General features: G+C 35.4%; 1 protein-coding gene across 3 annotated transcripts in view; it reads left to right on the forward strand.

Moving 5' to 3' along the window:
* Window positions 1–22,993, forward strand: part of CDH10 (cadherin 10) — a 125,430-nt gene that overhangs the window by 70,244 nt on the left and 32,193 nt on the right. The window contains exons 3-5 of one of the 3 annotated variants that reach the window (XM_087815334.1): window positions 14,142–14,436; window positions 15,721–15,840; window positions 16,279–16,446. In XM_087815334.1, the coding sequence (XP_087671460.1) occupies window positions 14,142–14,436; window positions 15,721–15,840; window positions 16,279–16,446 (583 nt within the window). Of the gene's footprint in view, window positions 1–14,141; window positions 14,437–15,694; window positions 15,841–16,278; window positions 16,447–22,993 lie in introns of those variants that run through there. The other 2 variants (XM_087815336.1, XM_087815335.1) reach the window with 2 other exon arrangements.

The following is a 22,993-nucleotide window of genomic DNA, read 5'->3' on the forward strand; positions in this document are numbered from 1 at the left end:
ATATAAGTTCTTTGGTTACTCTCTCCCCCTCCACCCACCCGCCCTCCCCCATCCCTCTGACATTCATCAGTCTCATATACGCTTCCATGTCATTGAATCTATTCTGTTCGTCAGTTAATTAAGTTCTTTAGATTCCACGTATAAGCAAGATCATGTGATGTTTGTCTTTCTCTGCCTGGCTTATTTCATTCAGCATAATATTCTACAGGTCCATCCATACTGTCCCAAAGGGTATGAGATTCTTCTTCTTTACAGCTGCGTAGTATTCCATGGTGCAAATGTCCCACAGCTTTTTTATCCACTCACCTACTGATGGGCACTTGGGCTGTTTCCAGATCTTAGCTAATGTAAACTCTGCTGCTATGAACATCGGGGTGCATAAGTTCTTTCTGATTAATGTTTCAGGATTCTTAGGGTACATTCCTAGAAGTGGGATCACTGGGTCAAATGGAAGCTCCATTTTTAACTTTTTGAGGATCCTCCATACTGTTTTCCATAGTGGCTGCACCCGTCTGCATCCCCACCAGCAGTGCACCAGGGTTCCCCTGTCTCCACACCCTCACCAGCATGTGTCGTTTGTTGATTTGTTGATGGCAGCCGTTCTGACAGGTGTGAAGTGATAGCTCATTGTGGTTTTAATCTGCATCTCTCTGATGATTAGCAACGTTGAGGAATTTCTCATGTGTCTCTTGGCCATCCGTATGTCTTTGGAGAAGTGTCTATTCAGATCCTTTGCCCATTTCTTAATTGGGTTGTTTATCTTCCTCTTGCTGAGTAGTATAAGTTCTTTTTACACTTTGGAGATTAGCCCCTTATCAGATACATCTTTGGAAAATATGTTTTCCCAGACCGTGGGGTTCCTTTGTATTTTGAGGCTGTTTTCTTTTGCTGTGCAGAAGCTTTTTAGTTTGATGTAGTCCCATATGTTTTTCTTTTGTTTCCCTTGCCCTAGGAGATGCATCAATGAAAAGTCCACTAGGTGGGATGTCCATGATTTTACTGCCTATGTTTTCTTCCAGGATTTTTATGGTTTCGTGACTTACATTTAAGTCTTTTATCCATTTTGAGTTTATTTTTGTGTATGGTGAAAGTTGGTGGTCTAGTTTCATTTTTTTGCAGGTACCTGTCCAATTTTCCCAGAACCTCTTATTGAAAAGACTGTCTTTACTCCATTGGATACTCATGTCTCCGGTTTGCTAGTATTTTAGTGAGGATTTTAACATCTATATTCATCAGGGATATTGGCTTGTAATTTTCTTTCTTTGTCGCGTCTTTATCTGGTTTTGGGATTAGGATGATACTGCCTTCATAAAAAGAGTTTGGGAGTTTTCTCTCCTCTTGAATTTTCTGGAATAGTTTGAATGAATAGGTCTTAACCCTTCTTTGAATGTTTGGTAAAACTCGCCTATAAATCCGTCTGGTCCAGGACTTTTGTTTGCTGGGAGTTTTTTATTACTGCTTCAATTTCATTAGTTGTTATTGACTTATTCAGGGTCTCTGCCTCTTCTTGATTCAGCTTTGGAAGGTTGTATTTTTCTAGGAATTTGTCCATTTCATCCATGTTGTCCAATTTGTTGGCATATAGTTGCTCAGAGTATTTTCTTACAATCCTTTGTATTTCTGTTGGGTCTGTTGTTATATCGCCTCTTTCATTTCTGATTTTATTTATTTGGGTCCTCTCTTTTTGTTTCTTAGTGAGTCTAGCTAAAGGTGCATCAATCTTATTTATCTTTTCAAAGAACCAGCTCTTGGTTTCATTGATTTTTTGTACTTTTTTTTAGTCTCTCTGTCATTAATTTTTGCTCTGATATTTATTATTTTCTTCCTTCTACTTCCTTGGGGCTTTTCTTGCTGTTCTCATTCTAGTTCTTTTAGTTGTTGGGTTAGATGGTTCATTAGATCTTTTTCTTGTTTCTTGATAGGCCTGTAATGCTATGAATTTTCCTCTCAGGACTGCTTTCACTGTATCTCATAGATTTTGGGTTGTTGTCTATTCATTTTTTTTTTCCATGAAGTGTTTTATTTCTTCTTTGATCTCATTGGTAACCCATTCATTGTTTAATAGCATGCTATTTAGCCTCTATGTGTTTGAATATTTTTGAGTTTTTTTATAGTGGTTGATTTCTAGTTTCATGGCATTGTGATCCAAGAAGATGCTTGATATGATTTCATTCTTCTTGTATTTGTAGAGACTTGCCTTGTGCCCTAACATGTGGCCTATTTTTGAGAATGTTCCATGTGCACTTGAGAAGAATGTGTATTCTGCTGCTTTGGGATGAAATGTTCTGTAAATTTCAATTAAATCCATTAGGTCTAGTGAGTCATTTAAAGATTGTGTTTCCCTGATGATTTTTTGTCTTGATGATTTGTCCAATGCTGACAGTGGGGTGTTAAAGTCCCCCACTATGACTGTGTTGCTGTCAATCTCCCCTTAAAGTCCCCCAAGAAATTTATTAAATATTTAGGTGCTCTTATATTGGGTGCATAAATGTTTATAAGGGTTATTTCCTCCTGTTGGATTGATCCCTTTAGTATTATGTAGTGACCATCTTTGTCTCTTGTTATGGTCTTTATTTTGAAGCCTATTTTGTCCAGCTTTCTTTTCCTTTCTATTTGCATGGAATATTTTATTTTATCCCTTCACTCTTATCCTGTGTGAGTCTTTTGCTCTCAGGTGAGTCTCCTGTAGACAGCATATGTTTGGGTCTTGTTTTCTTATCCATTCAGCTTAAAATAATTGCATTCTATAGATTTTAAGTGTCCTTGAAATTTGGACATTGTGTAGCAAAAAATGAAAATTAACACAACATTCAGTATATTTTATTTAATAATTTAAATTAAACCACAGTTATCTGGAGAACAGTTAGAGCTACAGTTTCAAATTGATTTAGTACAATTGCATCTTTCTTTTTAAAGACCTGTCTCCTTCAACATGGTAGACTAATAACTCTTGTTTATTCCTTTTTCACCTGAAAAAGAAGAAAATTAAATTACATATAGATAGATATAGATATAGATATAGATATAGATATAGATATAGATATAGATATAGATATAGATATAGATATAGATGGTATAGATTAGAAGCACAGGGAACTGGTGAGATTTCAGATGAACAAAAATTTTGAACATTTTATCATAGCTATGGCAACAGCCAGATCAGAAGTAGAAAATGAGAGTATTATAGGAGAAAGCTGAGATGGAAGTGAGTATGAATTTCAACTTCAATTTGGACTCATTGGTTATTGGGATCAAGACCTCCTCAACAATCAGCTGCATTGATTGGCTTCTCCTACCTACCTCCCACCTACATCTCTACTAATAGTACAAGCAAATCATTCAATCAAATGTCTTCCTAGAAGAGATTATGGCTCTCAAATTGGATATCACTAATACCAGTGATATCTGTGCATTATCGTGGACATGGGACCTCATTACCTTCCCATTTCCTGTTTGTGTAATTTATTTGAAAGTTCTCAATTCAGATAGACTTATTCTTGTTGGAAGATAACTTCTCATAACTTTCGCATATTTTTTCACATCTAGGTATTAACCGCCAGTTTGTTTAGATTAATTTATATTCCAGAATAGTACAAATAGAAACTAGCTGACTATCCAGCGGTATTCCAGGATAGTAAAATCCACGTGAAGGTTTGCTTACATTCCAGAGAATTAAAGATAATGCTAGAAATTCCCGTGGGGTTTCCTGAGCTCAGTGTCTCTCAGCAGTGACGCTGACTCATATGTACAGTGGATCTGTGATGCTGCATGACTCCCTTGGGACTTGGGGAGCAAGGGAAACTGATACAAACATGAAGCTTAGGCTGTCTGCTCTGCTCAGCCTAGTGAACCGCCTCAGTCTATTTGGGCTCATTGTGTCTTTAGTGGCCAAATCTATGGAAGTGTGGCAAGCCAGCCTCGCAGCTACCATAATGCACTACTTATGGACTGCTTGACAATCCTAGTTGAACAGCATGCAGTCCTCATGCTCACATATTGGTCAGGCTTGTAAGGAAAGAGAAAAGTCATTTAATCCTCTAATGAACCTTTTACACAAATTTAAAAGAATCACAAAATGTCACTAACACTTTAGAAAATCCCACAGCACAAAAAAAGAAGAATCTCATTTAATAAATAGAGCATCACTCTCTGGGGTAACAAGAAATAAATCACAGAAGAGTAAAGAACTTTAGAATAATTAAATTAAATTTTCTAAGAAAATGGAAAAATGTAGGACATTTTTATAAAAAGAATCTTTTTCTTTTTTGGTAATCTATCTGGCTGTTCTATATGTTGTTGGTGGGAATGTTTTTCTGCTGTTATTACCTCACTACCTTATCCTACGTTTAAGATAAATTACAAATGTCTACAATGGCTTATCATATAGTTTCAGAGACAAATTTAGATTTACATTTCTATCCCTGGCTACTACTAAAAAATTTAAATGTGTACCCCAGTAATTTTTGTAGATATCATATTTTACTGATTCAGTCTTGTAGTTGACTGAAATTTCCACCTAACTTGCAGCCCCAATCTTTTTCAATATGAAGAATTATTGCTTTTACATACATTTATACTTACAATGTAGAGTGATCAATTCCCATTTTTCATTATGGACTTCTAACTCCATTTTGCTCCATCCAGAATTTTCAGCTTTTTAAAAGACATAGCACAAAATGAACTCTTTATTTCTCATGCCTGTGGTATTTGATTTTTCGATGTCCATTCCTCCCACAAATAAAAAAGTATGTGTTGTGTAGTGTGAAATGTTAGGAGTCCAGAAGAATAGCACACTTGGTTCTGATCCTCAAAATAAATATATTTGTAGCTCTATAAAGACATAAAAATAATAGTTCAAAGTTTGTATAGGAGTTATAAAAATTATGTGTATATATACATATTCATACAAATAAACAAATTAGAATTCTATGTATATATACCTATTCATACAAACACTAATTAGAAAGGGAAGAGACATCAATTTAGCCTTTCAAAAGAGTTTGGAAAAGTGCCTCATATAGGATACAAGGCATAAATAAGAACTTTATAGATCAGTAAGAATTTGCAGGGTGGGTAAATCAAGATAGTGGGGAAGGACACAAGTTATAGAGGCATGATATTGTCTGGTAAATTTGGGGAATAGATTTCACAATCTGATGAAGATATGACTGTCTCAGCCAAATGAACAGCCTCCTTTCTTGACAAGGACATTTACCCGATTTCTCAAGAGTTTTTTTGGTGTTTTTTTTGTTCTGTATGACAAAACATAGTCAACCAAGACTAGGGATTTTTTTTCTCTTTAATTTAGTGGTTTATGGCTGTATTTCAGAGCATAGTTGAACCTTCTGGTACTTCATGGACCATTGATTTTACACACAGACACATACATACACGTGCAATTTTTTTTCTAGTATAGTGTTCCTATCCCTATTTTAGATTCTCATTTCAGTCAGTGCCTCAAAAAATACGATAAGTGTAAAGATCCAAACTTATTTTAATTTCCCTCCACCTTGACCGTAACCCCTAGAGAGAACAGGCATCTGCCGGTCCTTCTCCATTGGGCATCCACTGATGTACTTGTCCCTGCATAACTTTCAAGATAAAAGCACCTTTCTAAGCCTTTGAAACTCAACAGCTTCAAACACTGCATCTTTTGCAAAAATCTCTAAAAGTTCTAAGTCCTAAAATACCACACTTAGAATTCTCATCACTCTCTTCAATTTAGTTCAGTCTAGTTCAAAAGATACTTATTTAAATAAGCTCCTTCAATAAATACCTATCCCCAGCCCTCTCCCCTTTCACATTTCCTATCACCATACCTCTCTTGGCAAAAAGGAAGGAAGAAAAATTTTCAGCTGCCTCTGTAGCCCATAGAAAAGAGGTGATCATTTGTTATTTTTTCTTCTCTCATTTCTTTTACCTTATTAATCAAATAAATCTCTTGGCTTTAAATATTTTGCATTTACTCAACTTTTTTGACATGTATTTATATATATTCCTATATTTTAAATTAAATATGCTTCAGAAGACTTCTTGAAGTTATGGGGGAAAATAGGTATACAGGTGCAATGTCATTTTCACACCCCAAGGGGATATTTTGTATAATTTAGTGATTTTCAAAACTGTAAGAAGGAAAATGCCAGGCTTCTAGAAGAGTATAAACCTTTTCTAAAATATTTTCCCATTATCTTTAGAAAGGATAAATTAATCATTAAAAATAATAATGTTTTTACTGTCTATTATATATACTATTTAAGGTCTTGAAGCAGATAATGCCCTGTAAAAACTATGTCTATGAAAAACTTAAATAAATGTCTTCAATGTAATCTTGGTGTCTTTATAGTACTAGCAAAGAAATGTACCCTTCTTGAGACACTTCAAGATGTGAATCAGCAGCAGTTCCTTGAGTTTTATAGCACTCTCTGTAAAGAAATCTGACCTGTTATAGGGTCTTAAGTAATCCCAGGTGTCTTCAAAGAGATCCCCCAGTACTTTAGGACAATCCCAGATTGGACTCACCAGTCAGGGTGGCCCATAAAAAAAGGCCAATTTCTAACTGGCTGCACTCTTGTAAGATTAAATGAGAAGAGGAATCCCTAGGTATTGAATCCAGATCCTGCTAAGGGTTTTTTTCTTTTGGAGGAGATCTTTAGAGAACCCTCTCAAATGTGGAAAATAAATCACTTAATTTTTATACCAAACCCCAAGCCATATAGACATCATTGTCCATCCATCATTTAATCCTCTGTGCTTTCCTCTGGTCCCAGAATGAAAGTGTTTAGAAATGTATTTATTTATCTTTATCATTGAAAGTATTACATATATTCCCCCCTTTTATCCCCCATTGATCCCCTCCACCCAGCATCCACCGCCCCAAGGCCTTCATCACACCATTGTCTGTGTCCGTGGGTTATGCACATATGCATATAAGTTCTTTGATTAATCTCTCCCCACCCACTCCCCCACGCCTGCCTTTCCACTGAGATCCCTCAGTCTGTTCCGTGGTTCTGTGTCTCTGGATCTATTTTGTTCCTCAGACTATTTTGTTTATTGTATTCCATATATGAGTGAGATCATGTAAAACTGAATCAGGAATAATCAAAAAACCTGAATAAGCTAATAACAGTTGATGAAATTGAAGCAGTAATCAGAAATGTATTTATCAGTCTAAACTATATACATGGTGATGGCCAGAGGGAAGCAGGGTGGGGGATGGGGTGGGGAGGGAGGCTGGCAGAAATGGGCAAAGGAGCGGACAATGAGAACATCTGTAATACTTTCAGCAATAAAAACAAAAGTTAAAAAAATAAATAAATTATATTTACGGGTTATTTTTAAATTATCATATTGTTTTTATAATCCATTCCATTGTGAAGCTTTATTTCTCCTCATTTCTATTTTTGAAGGAAAAAAATTGGTTTCATTTGGATTCATAAAATTTAGTTTGTATTTTTCTATATTTTTAATATGAAAATAATCTCCAGTCTTCTCTGTAAGCTTCATATACTCCATTTTAAGATTTCCCACTCCTTTTTCCTTGCCCCTCCAGTCTCAACAAAATCAGTAACTACTTATTTATTTCTGACCAGATGGTGTTTACATGCTTTAACATGCTTTCAGCCACTTCCTGATACTGGGCCATCTTCACTAATATTCTTTATTGGATGTAAATTTAAAGTTACTTCATTTAATGCCTTTTTTCCCATCTGATGTTATCTTACTCACTAGAGCAGTAAGAGAAAAATGCTAATGATGATGCTACCAGAATAGCATAGCATATTTGCCACAATCTGTTTTTTTAAAAAAACAAATACATAATTTATTGGCTCTTTGGAAGAACAGCAGGCATAAAACTATAACTGTGCATTAGCCAATCTATTTAACAATTTCTAAAATTTTTTAAGTTAATGAACACACACGCAAAAATGAGAAATTGTTAAATCAGAGAATGAATGGTATAGTCATTGTGATGCATTCATCAAAATTTATCCTTCGGAGAACTAGTCCAACCACTTAATTACAATATAATCCTACTAACATAATTCTAATTTTTCTACAACATTTTCTTAGTTTTTAACTTTATTATTGTTAACACTATTACAGATGTCCCCATTCCATAGCCATCTTTGCCCACCTCTGCCCAGCCCCTGCTTCCCCTTCCCTCTGGCCGTTACCACACTGTTGTCTGTGTCTATGGGTTATGCATACATGTTTTTCATCCCTTCAGCTTCTTTCATCCAGTCCCCTCTCCCCTCTGCCATCTATCAGTCTGTTCTATGGATCCATGGATCCATGCCTCTGTTTCTGTTTTGTTCATCAGCTTATTTTGTTCATTAGATTCCACATATAAGTGAGATCATATGGTACTTGTCTTTCTCTGACTGGCTTATTTCAATTAGCATAATAATCTCCAGGTCTATCCATTTTTTTAAATTTTTTTTTTTTAAACATTTATTTTATTTTATTTTATATTTTATTTTTAATATATCTTTATTGACTTCAGAGAGAGGAAAGGAGAGGGAGAGAGAGAGATAGAAACATCAATGAGAGAGTCATTGATCGGCTGCAGCCCGCAACCCGGGCATGTGCCCCGACCAGGAATCGAACCCTGATCGCCTGGATCCCAGGTCAAAGCTCAACCGCTGAGCCATGCCCAGCCAGGCCATCCATTTTTTTTTAAATTTATCTTTATTGTTGAAAGTACTACAGATATCCTGCCTTTCTCCTCCATTGATCCCTTCCACCCCATATCCACCCCACCCCCAGGCCTTCCCCATACCAATGTCTGTATCCATAGGTTATGCATATAAGTTCTTTGATTAATCTCTCCTCACTCACTCCCTCACCTCCCCATTCCCACTGAGATTCATCAGTCTGCCCCATGCTTCTGTGTCTCTGGATCTATTTTGTTCATCAGTTACTTTGTTTATTAAATTCCGCATGTGAAATCATGTAAAACTGAATCAGGAAGAATCAGAAAACCTAAATAGGCTAATAGCTACTAACAACTGATGAAATCGAAGCAGTAATAAAAAAAAAAAAAACTCCCAGCAAACAAAAGCCCTGGTCCAGACGACTTCACAGGGGAGCTTTCTAATTCTTTAAGTTGTGGGGTTAGATAGTTTACTAAAAATTTTTCTTGCTTTTTGAGGTAGGCCTCTAGGACTATGAACTTCCCTCTTAGGACTGCTTTTGCTGTGTCCCATAGATTTGGGGTTGTTGTGTGTTCATCCATTTTTGAAATATAAGCAAATACCAACAATTACCAATATCCAAAAGGTATAAATATTATGAATGAGAAAAAATACACAACGGCCCAGCTGGTTTGGCTCAGTGGATAGGGCGTCAGCCCACGGACGGAAGGGTCCCAGGTGATTCAGGCCAAGGGCACGTACCTCGGTTGCAGGCTCTTCCTGGTCAGGGCTCAAGAGGGAGGCAACCACTCGATGCGTTTCTCTCACATCGATGATTCTCTCCCTCTCTCCCTCCCACTCTCCCTGAAAGAGCAATGGAAAAAATATTCTCAGGTGAGGATTAAAAAAATAAAAAAGAGTACACAACAATATAAGTTCTGAACTAGTAATCAAACTTTTACAGGCAGAATTGACAGATACGGTTTTTCATTTTTAAAACTTGCTCTTCATTTTTCTTCCGGACACGGTGAAAATATAACGTAACATTTTGAATAGGTTATCCTTTGTGTAACAAATAACATAAATTTCCTATTCTTCATAAATAGATTTTAATAGTTTCTAATTTAATGTGAGGAACTGAAAAATAAAAATGAACTGGTAATCAAGAGGTAAAGTTTCCACCAACATAGTACCTCTCCTGAAGTGTAATCTTACTTTAGCTTCTGTGACGTAAAAAATCTATTATCTCTCTCTCAGTTTCTTCCTTTTGTCTAAAAATTAAAAAAAAAAAAATTCAAAGAGGGCCTTAAACTACATAAACCACAAGAACACTTTTAGGTTATAAAATTTGTTTTAGACAAATATCTTAAGATGAATACTTTACATGAAATGTAAAATTATCAGAAGCCCGCCACATTTCAAATGATCAAACTTTCATTGAATTATGCCTTAAAATATGCACTTAAAATATGCCTTTAAATTCAATAGGTTGTTTAGTTTTAATTATTAAACTGCTCAATATAAGCAGTGAGTTATAATTAACCACATCTAAATAAAAAAAGTTAAATACTAAGAAAGTGACTTTTAAATGTGCAGCACAGCACTGGTTGTTCTATTTTCATTAATTGTCATGTACTTTACCATGTCCTTTATCTGCTTGTGAATTTACAAGGATCATAGCAGGTTGTGAATTTTTAATAGGTTTTCCTCCAGGAAAGAAAAGGTCAGCATTAACATAAAATTCTTCTTAAAGATTTGTGGCGCAAATGTTTCACACCTAAGAACAGGTGTTACCCAGGAACTAAAGCCTCAATAATCTGACATTTTTCTCTGTTTAAAGAAAACTTAATGCTTCACGTAATAAAATAGCACAAGGTCAAATCAATATAAAAGTTATTTCCAAGCAGATGCTGTAAGGTATTTGACACATAATCCATAATCTCACTCCTCAGTAACAGAAACAACTGATTTTATTCAGTTAAATGTTCAATAAATGCAAGGGTGGATAAGTAACATCCAAATATAAAAGCAAAGGGTAACAAGAAAGCTACAGTTCTTACTACTAACATTCGCCTGATAATTACTCGGCAAATGAGTGGAAATGTGAAATAAAGTTCTATCAACACACTAGAAAAGAGGGAGAGAGGGTGGAAAAAGTATGCAAAGGAAGAAGTAATTAAAGTAATAAAAAGAAATTTAAGACGGCAGCTGTGGGGTGGGGTTAGGCAGACTAACCCCAGCTTTAGTGATCGGTGTCTCCCTCTATAAGAAAAGGCATTTTTCTTTTATGTAAGCGCCAGTGGTTCAAAAAAAATGTATTCTAAGTTTGCATCTTTAGGCCAAAACTTATAAATGCATAGGTCTAATTTATTTCTCTTAATTATGAGAAGGTAGAAATCCTTTTATTTCTGATTCTCAAAACCACAGTCCAACTTCCTCTCCTCATCTTTTTGATTCCCTGATACCATGTTCAATTTTCTAATCCAACAGAAGCTCCCAGGAGGTGAGATTTAATTTTCACTCTCTGTAGTGTAAGGGAAGGCAAAAATCCTGCTGTGATTCATATTCCAAAGCGGAGCATTATTTAACATTAAAATCTTACCAATACTAGCAACTCTTGTCCATGACTAACTGAATAAAATAGCAGAATTGGTGTTAATGACGCCCATCATGTCTTATTCCCTTCCTACTCCGAATCTATGTTCTATAGTCATCCAGTGTTTCCCAGGAGATGTGAAACTTGTAAAATGCAAGAAAATCTCCAAAGTTTAAACCTTGTCTCATTCTTTATCAATAATTTAGGTGTTAAATACTTGAGGAGACCCTCATTCATTTTTGTGGGGTAGTTTATGGGTTGTCCTGTGAATTTCCATCACACGCAGTGTTCAAATCTCCCATAGAACTAAAATGGAATTGTTGATTTACTTTTAGAAGTACCTGATCCTTATGAGAGGAAATATTTCTGAATTAAACTTGTTGAACAATGAGACAATAAACATAACTGTCTATGTCTACTACAAACCACAACTTTATCTGATCAGCTGATTGATACTATCAATAATTTTTTTCTTGAGTTATTTTGATTCCCAGACAGAGTAAGAAATAGGCAATGCTTATCGCTGCCATTTGGAAAATTACCACTGTTGTTCACATCCATATAATTGGGAAGTTGCCCGGCAACTATGTACAATTTCAATTACTAAAAAGCATCAATCTTTTGACTTTTTGAGAGTGTTTCTCTAGACAACACAGTCATTAGTTACTTCTGAGAGCTTTTTAGTCAAAAATGAATGTTTCTTGAGCTTCTCAACCTTGCTTGTTTATGGATGGAGAAAAATACAACAAAAAATTGTCTCCTTACTTTGTTATCTTTCTCTCAAGGTGCATATCCACTTGGGGTTTTTTTTAATCCATGATGTCTGTAAGAATGAGTTATTTGTCCAGAAAAAAAGAAAAAGGGAGTCTGATCCAAATTTGGTGGCTAAATGCTAATTACTGCAAACTATTAACTAAAAAACAGACTGCTTTTTTATACCCCACAATACTACTAATGCATTATATTATGCATGTATGTTTGAAAACACTTATTTCATTTAAACAGTTTTGATGTTTGTATAAAAATGTTTTTACAGTTATGTTCATTGGCATAAGCTCCCATTAAGGAAATTTTTAAATAAAGAAACAAAATTCTATTTTAATTTTAAATAGAAAATAATCAGTTTGATATGTTTACACTTAATTAGATGAAAATATGTGTTGATATAAGTCATCTAAAGAGCAAAAATCAAACCTATTTAGGTTAATATGTCTATAGTTTTTGCGTAATTGAAAAATATAGTATTTTTTTTTTATGAAAACATTTATTTGGAAAGTCACAGAGTTAGAAGAAGTAATTCGTAGAGGAAATGGGTTTAGGAAACAAGATACAGAGACAAAGGAAGGGCCCTTGGAGCTTGGGAGTGAGGAGTGTAATGGTAATGAGCCTGGGAGGGCGGCTGGGAAGCGCAAGTGCGGATATGCTTCATGGAGGGAGCGCCTAATCTCCAATTTTTAATTCTCTAAGCTACAGGTCAGTTTGCCTATCCAATTTATTACTACATTTTATATGAATATTTAAACAAACATGTTCACGATGATGTCTAAGTTATTATAAATGCTTTATAGAAATTTAGATAATCTACATATTGTTTTTATATTACCTGATAAAAAATCAAAATTAAAACATTAAAAAGTATACTTGTTTATTGCAAGTCATCAAACTGTGATCCTAGCATAAACAGTGTTTATTGGTAAGATGATACAATTAAAGAGAAATGAATAATTATTGTGTTTTACAAAGTCATGCTCTGTTCCTTTCTTCGGGTAAGAATTCCATGGGAGCCATGGATATTTACATCTAAAACCCAAATATCCATTTGCAGACAGCACTTGAGATTCTTGGGACCCATTATTTCCTACTTAAACATCCCTGAGCTTGCTTCTAGGTCCAAGGAGGATCTCTTTTCTCAGGTATGCCGCCTTAAGGCCAGACTCACCCACTGTTATATGCACCCTTAACTCTGAAAGTTGGCGTAATGGGTATCCCTTAAAAGAGCAAGATGGGCTTTGCCAGGACACTTGGGCTCCCCGGGCTGTTATTTGCATTAAAGTAGTGTGTGTACTGGGTTGAGATGTCTACTTGAAGGCAAGCAAAACTCTCTGACATGATGACTTGATTCTGAAAGGTAAGTGTTGGGAGCATCGGCAAGGGTGCGAGAAAAAGACTTGCCCTGCATTGCCTTGTTCTTGCACAGAATTTTTGTTAGAGGTTGTTAAGAACATAGATTTGACAAGGTGGGAGGCTAGATACAACATATTTTATTTTATAGTTTATTAACTCAATTTATAACTTTAAAATATATAGACAAGTGTTACATGGACAGCTATTTGTATTCTTGCTCTGAGCCCCACAGATATTTGTAGGGCAGTCACTTTTATATGAACCCATAACGATGCATGGTGTTTCTAACAGAGGAGCTATGTCTCACACGACTTTGCCTGTCTTACCACTCTTCAGATACCACAAATTCCCCAAATGGAAATGCAATAACTAATAAGTTTATAGGAGATGAATTTCCTGCATAACATGAGAGCCAAAGAATTTTCCACTCACAGAAAAAAATGAGAGAAGCAATGTTTACACCAGCATGTCAAGACTGATGACTTATTTGTTTGCCAGGAGTTATTTGCCTATGAAAACGGTTATTTACTAAGCAAAGCAAAGCAAAGGGGGGAGCTGTGGTTAGTTTATTTTTATTGCTTTTTTCCATTTAGAATAAAAATCAGCCTAATATGCGAAAGGCTAGTCCTATTGTTTGCAGTACATGGATGAGTGTGTTCATACTTATTCAACTCTCATTTCAAAAACTAAGATTATTCAGTGATAGGACAAGAGAGACCGTTTGCATTCTTTCAGCATTACATACCTTCAGACATTATCATGGATATACTCTTTTCTATTCCCCCTAGCTTCATTCAGACCAAGATAAAGGAGATGGATCACTCAAATATATTTTATCTGGAGACGGAGCTGGTACTCTTTTTATTATTGATGAAAAAACAGGTGACATTCACGCCACAAGAAGAATTGATAGGGAAGAAAAGGCCTTTTATACTCTACGCGCACAAGCTATTAACAGAAGAACTCTGAGGCCAGTAGAACCAGAGTCAGAGTTTGTGATCAAAATCCATGATATCAATGACAATGAGCCAACATTCCCAGAGGAAATTTATACAGCTAGTGTTCCTGAAATGTCCGTCGTAGGTAAGTTATTTACAAGATTTCAGATGGTATTCAAAAAGTATTAAAACGCCGGGAAATTCTTAAAATATTTTGACCAATTCATTGAAAAACACCTTTGATTCCCTACGGAAAATACATACTTAATATCCCCAGTTAGGATAAGAGTCAGAAAAAAAATCAGTGCATTTTTTACTTCCTACATATTTGTAAATCTTACAATACAAATAAGTATTTTCCTCAAAAAGCCAAAAAAATACCATTTAACTCAGTAGAAAACTATGAAAATATAATTTTTTGTCACATGAATTTGGATAATAGCTCTGTAGTATTCTGACCCCAAATATAAGTACATTTAGGACATAGATATAATATAGAGTCCCTGCATATATACTCTAGTCATTTGCGTAGTTTGTCTGGATTATCTTGACAAAATGAATGATGGAATTAAGGAGATTATCCGATTATTTTACATAGACTGTACTAAATTTTTTATAAAATAGAGATTATAAAAAATTAAACAGAAAACAATGAAAATAGTTTTAGAGATATATGTTTGGATTTAGTAAAATAGATTCTTTTCTCAGATGTGGGAGAAGTTATATAAACCGATAAAACAATAGCAATTTTTTTTTCTTGTAACAGTTGTGATAGCAAATTTTGAACTCTGCATTTCTCAGAAGCATTGTTCTGGGATTATTATTTAATATTTACTTCACTAAATCCCAAGGACTTTTGCCAATTGCCTGATTATAAAGCCCTTCTAAATATCTTGAACTTTATTAAATAGCTTTTAATAGTTCATGGAACATGGGATCATCTTGGATTGCTTCTAAATTTAAATTTTAATCTATTCATAAAATTGTATTCTAGAGCAGATGTTAATTATTTTTATAGTTAATTAGTGGAGAGGGGGAAAGAGGAGCATACTTACTCCTTTGTGATTAGGTATGCCCTTTACATGAAACAAATCTATTATGTGAAAATGAATTTAAGTATCAAACCTGAGCATTTGTAAAGTGACTGCATTTTTTATAATTTGACACACTCCAGCATTATCTATTGCATGCATAAAAATGCACTTGTCAGCTACATAAATATGTAATGGAACCCAGAGTTTTCCTGTAATAACTCTGTATATCATTTTCATCTAAAATAGAAAAACAACACAAATTGTAAACTCTCAGCCACTGTTTCTTTAAGAGGTCATTATTAAAGCCCCAAATCATTCAAGTCTTCCATGAAAACCAGTGCTTTTGCTCCTCCTTCTGGTACTGTGCAGAACTAAGCTGAGTTTGGATACTTCAGGTACTTCTGTGGTGCAAGTCACAGCTACAGATGCGGATGACCCTTCCTACGGGAACAGCGCCAGAGTCATTTACAGCATCCTTCAGGGGCAGCCCTATTTCTCTGTGGAGCCTGAAACAGGTCAGGAGCCCTGAATCGGTTTGTCTGTTTCATAGTCTTTATGATCTTTACAAGTGGAAAAAAGGTGGGAGAAAAAGAACAGACATTAACATTAATACTCCCAGAAGGGTGGTGATGTCCCACTTAGAGATTTACGAACTCCAAGTTGAACGATTGAGTGAGTGAGCTAATGAAAATATACCTGTTTTTATGGTTTTTTACATATGGGTTTCGGTGACTATACAGCACATTGGGTATTCTTTAGGAAATCGGAAAACAATACAAATTGTAAAATATCTGCATTGGATCACTTCTGCAGTTTCTAGACAATAAAATTTAATAGCAAAAGCATATTTTGTCTTTTAAAAGTCACTAGTTTGGACATGCAATGTGTGACCTTAATCAATGAATAATTGAGATTTTAATGAAGATAACACATGCTTTTCTGTTTCCTTCAAGGTATTATCAGGACTGCTTTACCAAACATGAACAGAGAAAACAGGGAGCAATATCAAGTGGTAATCCAGGCCAAGGACATGGGCGGCCAGATGGGAGGCTTATCAGGGACCACCACAGTGAACATCACGCTGACAGATGTCAATGACAATCCTCCTCGATTCCCCCAGAGTAAGCTGCCTTTAATGTTCTTTCTGCAGGGCAAAAGCTTTAGAGTGAAAAAAGGTCAGAAAAAAACAAAAACAATTGTCAATCATTTAATTCAAAACACATTGAAAGTGTGCTACAAAAAAAAAAAAAAAAAGTGTATATGCTGATGAATTTACTGTTATTTAAAGATTAAAAATTAAATATTTCAGACATATTTTATTCAAACACAAGATCTATGATTACAAAAACTCTCCAAATATATACTCTTTATCTTTAATTGTAATCTAAAACTATTTCTTTCAGTTGGCAAAAGGAAATAATGTTTTATTGGACAACAAAGTAAGTCATAATTCTACAACAAATCTGTTTATTTCTACTTAGAATTTAATAAGGAGTATTCTAACTTGAGGGTAAATTTTTTCAATAAAAATCTAATTTGACATGTTAGAAAGGGCTACCTAGGGAGAACTGTACAAACTAATCGGATTTGCATTTGATATCACTGTCAGATTTGCATTTAATCTGTCTGTATGTGGAATGGTGATCCTAAATAAAACATTTTGTATTCCTTTCTATTTATAGATCTACTTTGTGTTGTAGAATTAACCTTCACATTCTCAAAATAGGTCATGAATGGTTTAAGAACCATTAGTTTCTGACATTATAACACAGGTTTTATTGTCTTTTTTTACACAAATTTGAGAGACGTGTAACTAGAGAGGATGGTTATTGGGTGTTTATGGATACTTCCAAGACAGCCAATTTCCTGACAGTTAAAAGATCCTAAACTCAAGATGAGACCACATTTTTAGGAATGTGGCATAAAAATATAGGCTCTGGTATGATCTATGTCCTTAATTTTTAGCATTTGCTGTGTATTAACTTCTGAATTGATCCCCTAATTTCTGGTGAACCTTTATGATAAAGTATTAAAGTACAGCTTCTTGTGATATTTATATTTTTACACTAAAGATCATTGCACAGAAAGAACTATGGTCTAAGGATTCACTGTATTTCAGTTCTTTAAAAGCATTTTACCTCTTTTCTATGCTACTTTTCTCTAACTTTGATTATTGATAGTGCATGATTGGAATTGAATTATTTAAAATCATGTGTGTGGAAATATTATGAAAGTCAAGTAGAATTTTATTGAACAGACTAATCATATGCTTATGTATTTGTGATGATTCTTTTGTTAGATATTTCAGGTACCATGACACTCAGGTCAGCTGTTGTGGTGTCTGGCCCAAAATACAGGGAGGGGGGTGTTTGCTTATGCTCTTTTTGAATAATTGGGTTTCAGCTCCAGGTTACATTTAACATTGGCAGGGAAAAGAAAACCAATTATAATTCTTTTAGAACAGGTCTAAAGATGTTCCTAGTTACATAAAACTTATATTTCACTTTTTATGTGTATTTCTGATTGTCCTCTAACGAGCGCTGGTTACCAAGAAAATGGACATACAAATCCAGGAGAAACACACACACACACGCACACACACACACACACACACACAAACTGATGAATTACATATTCTACAATGACCAAAAATATTTCTGAAAAATATTTTATCAATAGTAACTGACATTAAAAGGAGTACTATATTTTAAATGTTCAGGAACATATATATATATATATATATATATATATATATATATACACACACACACACACACACACACACACACACATGTGTCTTAAAGGCAATCCGTTTAAAAATGGTGCATTCAATAAGCAAATAAAAATTCTAATTAAGTGAAAAAAAATGCCTAATGAAAATCTATTATATGATTTTTTTATCTGTTATAACACCTTTATTAATTCATTCAATAAATATTTCCTTTCCTTTTAAGTCGGAATTTGTGATTGGTATCTGGTAGGCATATTATAAAAGCACTGAATTAATAATAATAATGGTAATAATCATAATAAAGCATAACTTATATTATCTAAGTAGCATTTTTATTGGACCCTGTACCAAGTTATTTACTGACCTACTGTATGTTATCATACTAACTCATTCTTTTCTCCCATGTTTCTTTGAAAGTCCCACTTACATTGTGTATTTTTAGTTAACATCAATTCTCAGTTCAGACTTACTGCATTTCCATTCCATGGATACATGAGGGTTGGTGGCTTGACTAGTGGCTGTCAAGTGGGACAGCTTAGGAGCAGGCTGTGGCGTCATCCTATATGAGTCCCATGCTGTCTTTCTCACATAGTACCTTTCTCACCTTGGTCAATTAAGTGAAACTGAATAGCAGTGAATATTCCATAGAGTGGTACAAAACTAAATAATTTAATATCTGTCAAGCACTTGACTCAGCAACTGCCACTAGTGTAATCACGTGCTCAATATTGTTGATTTGTGTGAGTGTTGCTCTATTATTATTATTATTTAATATTATAAAAGTGGAATCCAAACTTAAACTTCCACGTAGATTGGCTGATCCAATTTCAACATTTCCCAATATGCTACATCTCTGTAGGATAAAAAATCTCAGTCATTTGGAAGGCAAAGGGGCAGAGAAAACTCAGATGTCCTCCCTCGTTGTTTAGCTTATTTTATTGTGGATCTTTAACAATCCTCCTCAGTCAGGGACAGTTTTGCCCCCCAGAGACCATTTCACCATGTCTTGAGACATTTTTGTCTGTCTGAATTGGTGGGTACTACTGGCATCTAGTGGGTGTAAGCCAGGAATGCTGCTGAATGTCCTTAGAATTCACACGACAAAGAATTATGGCCCCAAATGTCAACAGTGCCGAGAGTGAGAAACTTGGACATGTTATATGAGGAGCGGCTCAAGTGAAATCATGAACTCATTCATCTAAAAATATTTGTTGAGAATAGTCTTACACCAAACATTTCTTTAGAAGCTAGATACTGAGTTTTGTCTAAAAAAGAAAAGAAAACACTGATATTTGTTCCTATGAAGCAGGGAGGCAGGCCCTAAATAAATAGAAGCGCTCTATACATACAGGGTATTGGTTCAGTCCTGGATTAAGGGGAACATGTGTGTGCTGGGGAAGGGGAGAGTAAGATAAGGAAACATCTCATTTGAGAGATACTATTTCATCAGAATACTTTAAGATAAAATAGACCCAGCCTTACAAAGAGATGGGAAAATCCTCCAAGCAGAGGGAACAGCATGTGGAAAACCCAGAGCTTGGAAACTGAATGATGTATGTCAATACCTGAAGACCAGTAAGGCTGGATCATGCCAGACAACAAGGAGGTTTGTGGGAGACTAGATCGGAGGACCCTTCATTCACGGGGACATTGACAATAGTAAAATTTTATTAGTATTAACAAACACATAACTGTGTGCCTGATCTAAGTTATCATTATGATCTTGTGGTTTTAGAGGTGGACATTAATGCAGCATAGTATGATTCTAAAAAAACGGCACTGGATGCAAAGGTTGGGGTGCACCTGAAATCTGAGTTCCAAAAGTGCTTTCTGCTCTTTTGCTCTAGGTATAAATTTTTCACTCTCAAAAATATATTCATTTTAAAATTATTTCAGAATCCTGAGGTATTTCAAGTGTTATAATTTAATTTTAAAACCAATAAGTGAAGGAAAAAAATCTATTGGTGCCTTCCAGGAGCAAGCATTGTATTGTCCAATTAAACACTTGAGGATTAATAAGTCTTGATTCCTGATTATGGGTGGGTTATTGTCTGTCAGGGTGTTTCCATATGAAATGACAAGTGTGATAATGTAACCAAGCACAGTGCAATGTGGGTAGAGAGGAGGAGCAGCCCTGGTCCGAACATGGGGGTGGAGGGTTGGGGACTGAGTGTGTGCTTTACAGAAGTTATTTTTGGAAAACCTATCACTTGACCTAAATCCTACTACTTAAAACTACTACAAGCCATAAGAATTGGAAAAGCAGTAAAGGTCATGAAGTTGGAAATTAGAAAAGTTACCCATTTATGAACATACTCTGTGCAGTAAAAAAACATGCTTCAAACTGATCAGGAGGATTATCTTTGGTGATGAAATAGATGATTTTAATGTTTACTTTTCTGTATTTTCTATTTTTATATATTTGTGTATTTTGATAATTCTAATAAAAACAGGAAAAGTATAGAAAGGACAAAAGTGACCAAAAAAATATATATATGAGCACTGGGAAGCAGGTGTTGGAATTGACATAATGCAGGTAATTGTGGATGATCTTTCCCAGTTAGTTTTAGTAGAAACCATTCTGGAAGAAGCTGGAGAGTAACAAGTTGAAGACTAAAAGAAAGGCAAAAAGACGGCTGGACAAATAATGTCTGCATGCTAAGAAGCTGAGATGTACAATACAATAGAAATGGAATATATTGTAGTAGAAGAAATCCTGGATTAGGAGTGGGTCACGAGGTAATTTTTGAGAGCCTCCTACATCCCAGTCTCTAAGCAGGAATAGGCTACAACGGCCTGCAAGGGACCCGTGCTGCTGGTTGAAGGTGTGGACAGAACGTGACAACCACATTGCACATATGAGGTCTGGCAGTGTGGTAAGTGCTGCAAAGAACGTGCAGGGAAAATGACTAGAGAATGACAGTGGTGTTATGTTAAAAAGAAGGAACAGGGGAGGCTTCTCTAAGGAAGCCTGCATAATTTCAGAAACTGAAAATGCATAAAACTAGGCAATTTAGCTTCTGTAGACCTCAGTTGCTGCATATACAGTACTTATCTCATAGTATTACAATTAAGAGTCATGGTTGCATATATAAAATGAACTCAGTAGTAATTATAACATTTAATTGGTTCTCCATACATGGATTTCCTCCCCTTTCCCTTCCCTTTTGCAGGAATGTGTCTAATGTTTCTAAGCTTTTTGTTTGCTCTGATACTGAGCTGTTATTCTTTTATTTAACCAAAGGTTAAATAAATACCTTAGTCTGGGGAGACCCATCACCTTGGCGGCTAAACAAATGAATGCACTTGCCGTATATGAACAAATGAATGCTTCTGTGCACGAGGAGTCCCGAGCAAGGTTCCCTGCTCTCCAGCCAGTCAAACATTCAGTGGTCCTTGACTGTTGATATATTTCATTGTGCTAAGACGGAATAACTTTATAGTTCCTCACCTTAAATCTAACCACCTAGTATCCTGGCTTGAATAGTTTAATCTCCTCCACCTCATTTTCATTTCCTTTTCGTTCCCTAGAATCAGAGAAACAAATTGAGCTCCATGGAAAAAGTCTATAAAATGTTAAATTACTGGAACCTGATCATTGTGGGGTCTGGCAAAACCAACTGGATAACAGGATTTGTGCCCAAATGGCCTTTTATTCCCCCCCCCCCCCCGGGAAAATGATAAGATACTGATTTTCACTCAGACCAGTCAGCGATTAAGGTCATCTGATCGACCGAAGCTGTGCTAGGCCAGACATCTTTGCCTTAATAGAGCAGAGAACACTGTGATAAGACTCTCAAATCCAGTAAACACACACACAAACAGAACAATAGACATCAGAAAGGAAGTCCAGGTCTGGAGAAAAAGTTTACAAAAGCAGTTGAGCAGACGGCCAGGGTCCCAGCCAACCAGCTGGCGCCTAGGACTTGGCTGGAGTTCTTGGACGGGGCAGTATTTTACTAGGACTCGAGAAGAAAGAAAAGGAAGCAGCTGACACTCCAGCAAAAAGGCCAACCCACAGATGAGAAAATTCTAGAATGTAGTTCAAGGAGATCACAGCTCTTCATTCACATTGAGCTGCTTTCCAACACATCCTATCTCAGAGACAAAAGACAAAGAGTGTAGATTAATTTTTTCATTCTTTTTAACAGTTGGTATGGGCTCCCGAGAAACAGAGCTCTGTGAGAACACGTTCTGGTCTATTAGCATTGCCACAGAGATGTTTGCACACAGCTTAGGTGGACAAGTGGAAGTCAGGGACAAGTAACAAGTACATTTACGTAATGGCAGCTGAGCTGAGACTTTATGAGGGGGAAAATGTATAAATCACAGACAAAATATATGATTTAGTGATGATCATAGTTGTATTTATTTTTCTTTGACCATCTCATGATATGTTTCAGGATATATTTTATATAGGTAATATCAAATTTATGAGAATTTATTATGATATTTATTATGTAAGCTTCCAGATCTACCCCCAAGTGCACCCAAAAGAATAAATGTATTGCTCTCTACTATATATTTTTCAATTATTGACAATAGTATAAAAAATTAGTTCCTCACCATTTGATTGTTAGTTGTGAAAATTAATACACAATTACATGTAGGCCAGTTTTTATTAACATAAATAATAGGTGGTGTGGACATTTTGGATGTTCGTATACATTTAATGAGACCTCAGTTTCCTGAGTATTTTGATATGCATGCATGTACAGTTTGCACCAGATTATCGCTAACAATTATACACAACTACAACCAATTCAGAAGCACTAGTAAGCAACTCCAGAATCACTCAGAGCCTAAGAGATATTTCCTATCTGTGTTTGTTTTATCTGAATTACCTTGATTGGCTACTGAATTTATTTAGTGCATTAAATTACATAAATATGGATTTTCTGGTTTGCCTAAATTTAAATAAAATAAAACGGTGTTAG

The sequence above is a fragment of the Miniopterus natalensis genome, chromosome 3, assembly GCF_054644295.1.
Source record: "Miniopterus natalensis isolate mMinNat1 chromosome 3, mMinNat1.hap1, whole genome shotgun sequence".
In the NCBI taxonomy this organism is placed as follows: Eukaryota; Metazoa; Chordata; class Mammalia; order Chiroptera; family Miniopteridae; genus Miniopterus; species Miniopterus natalensis.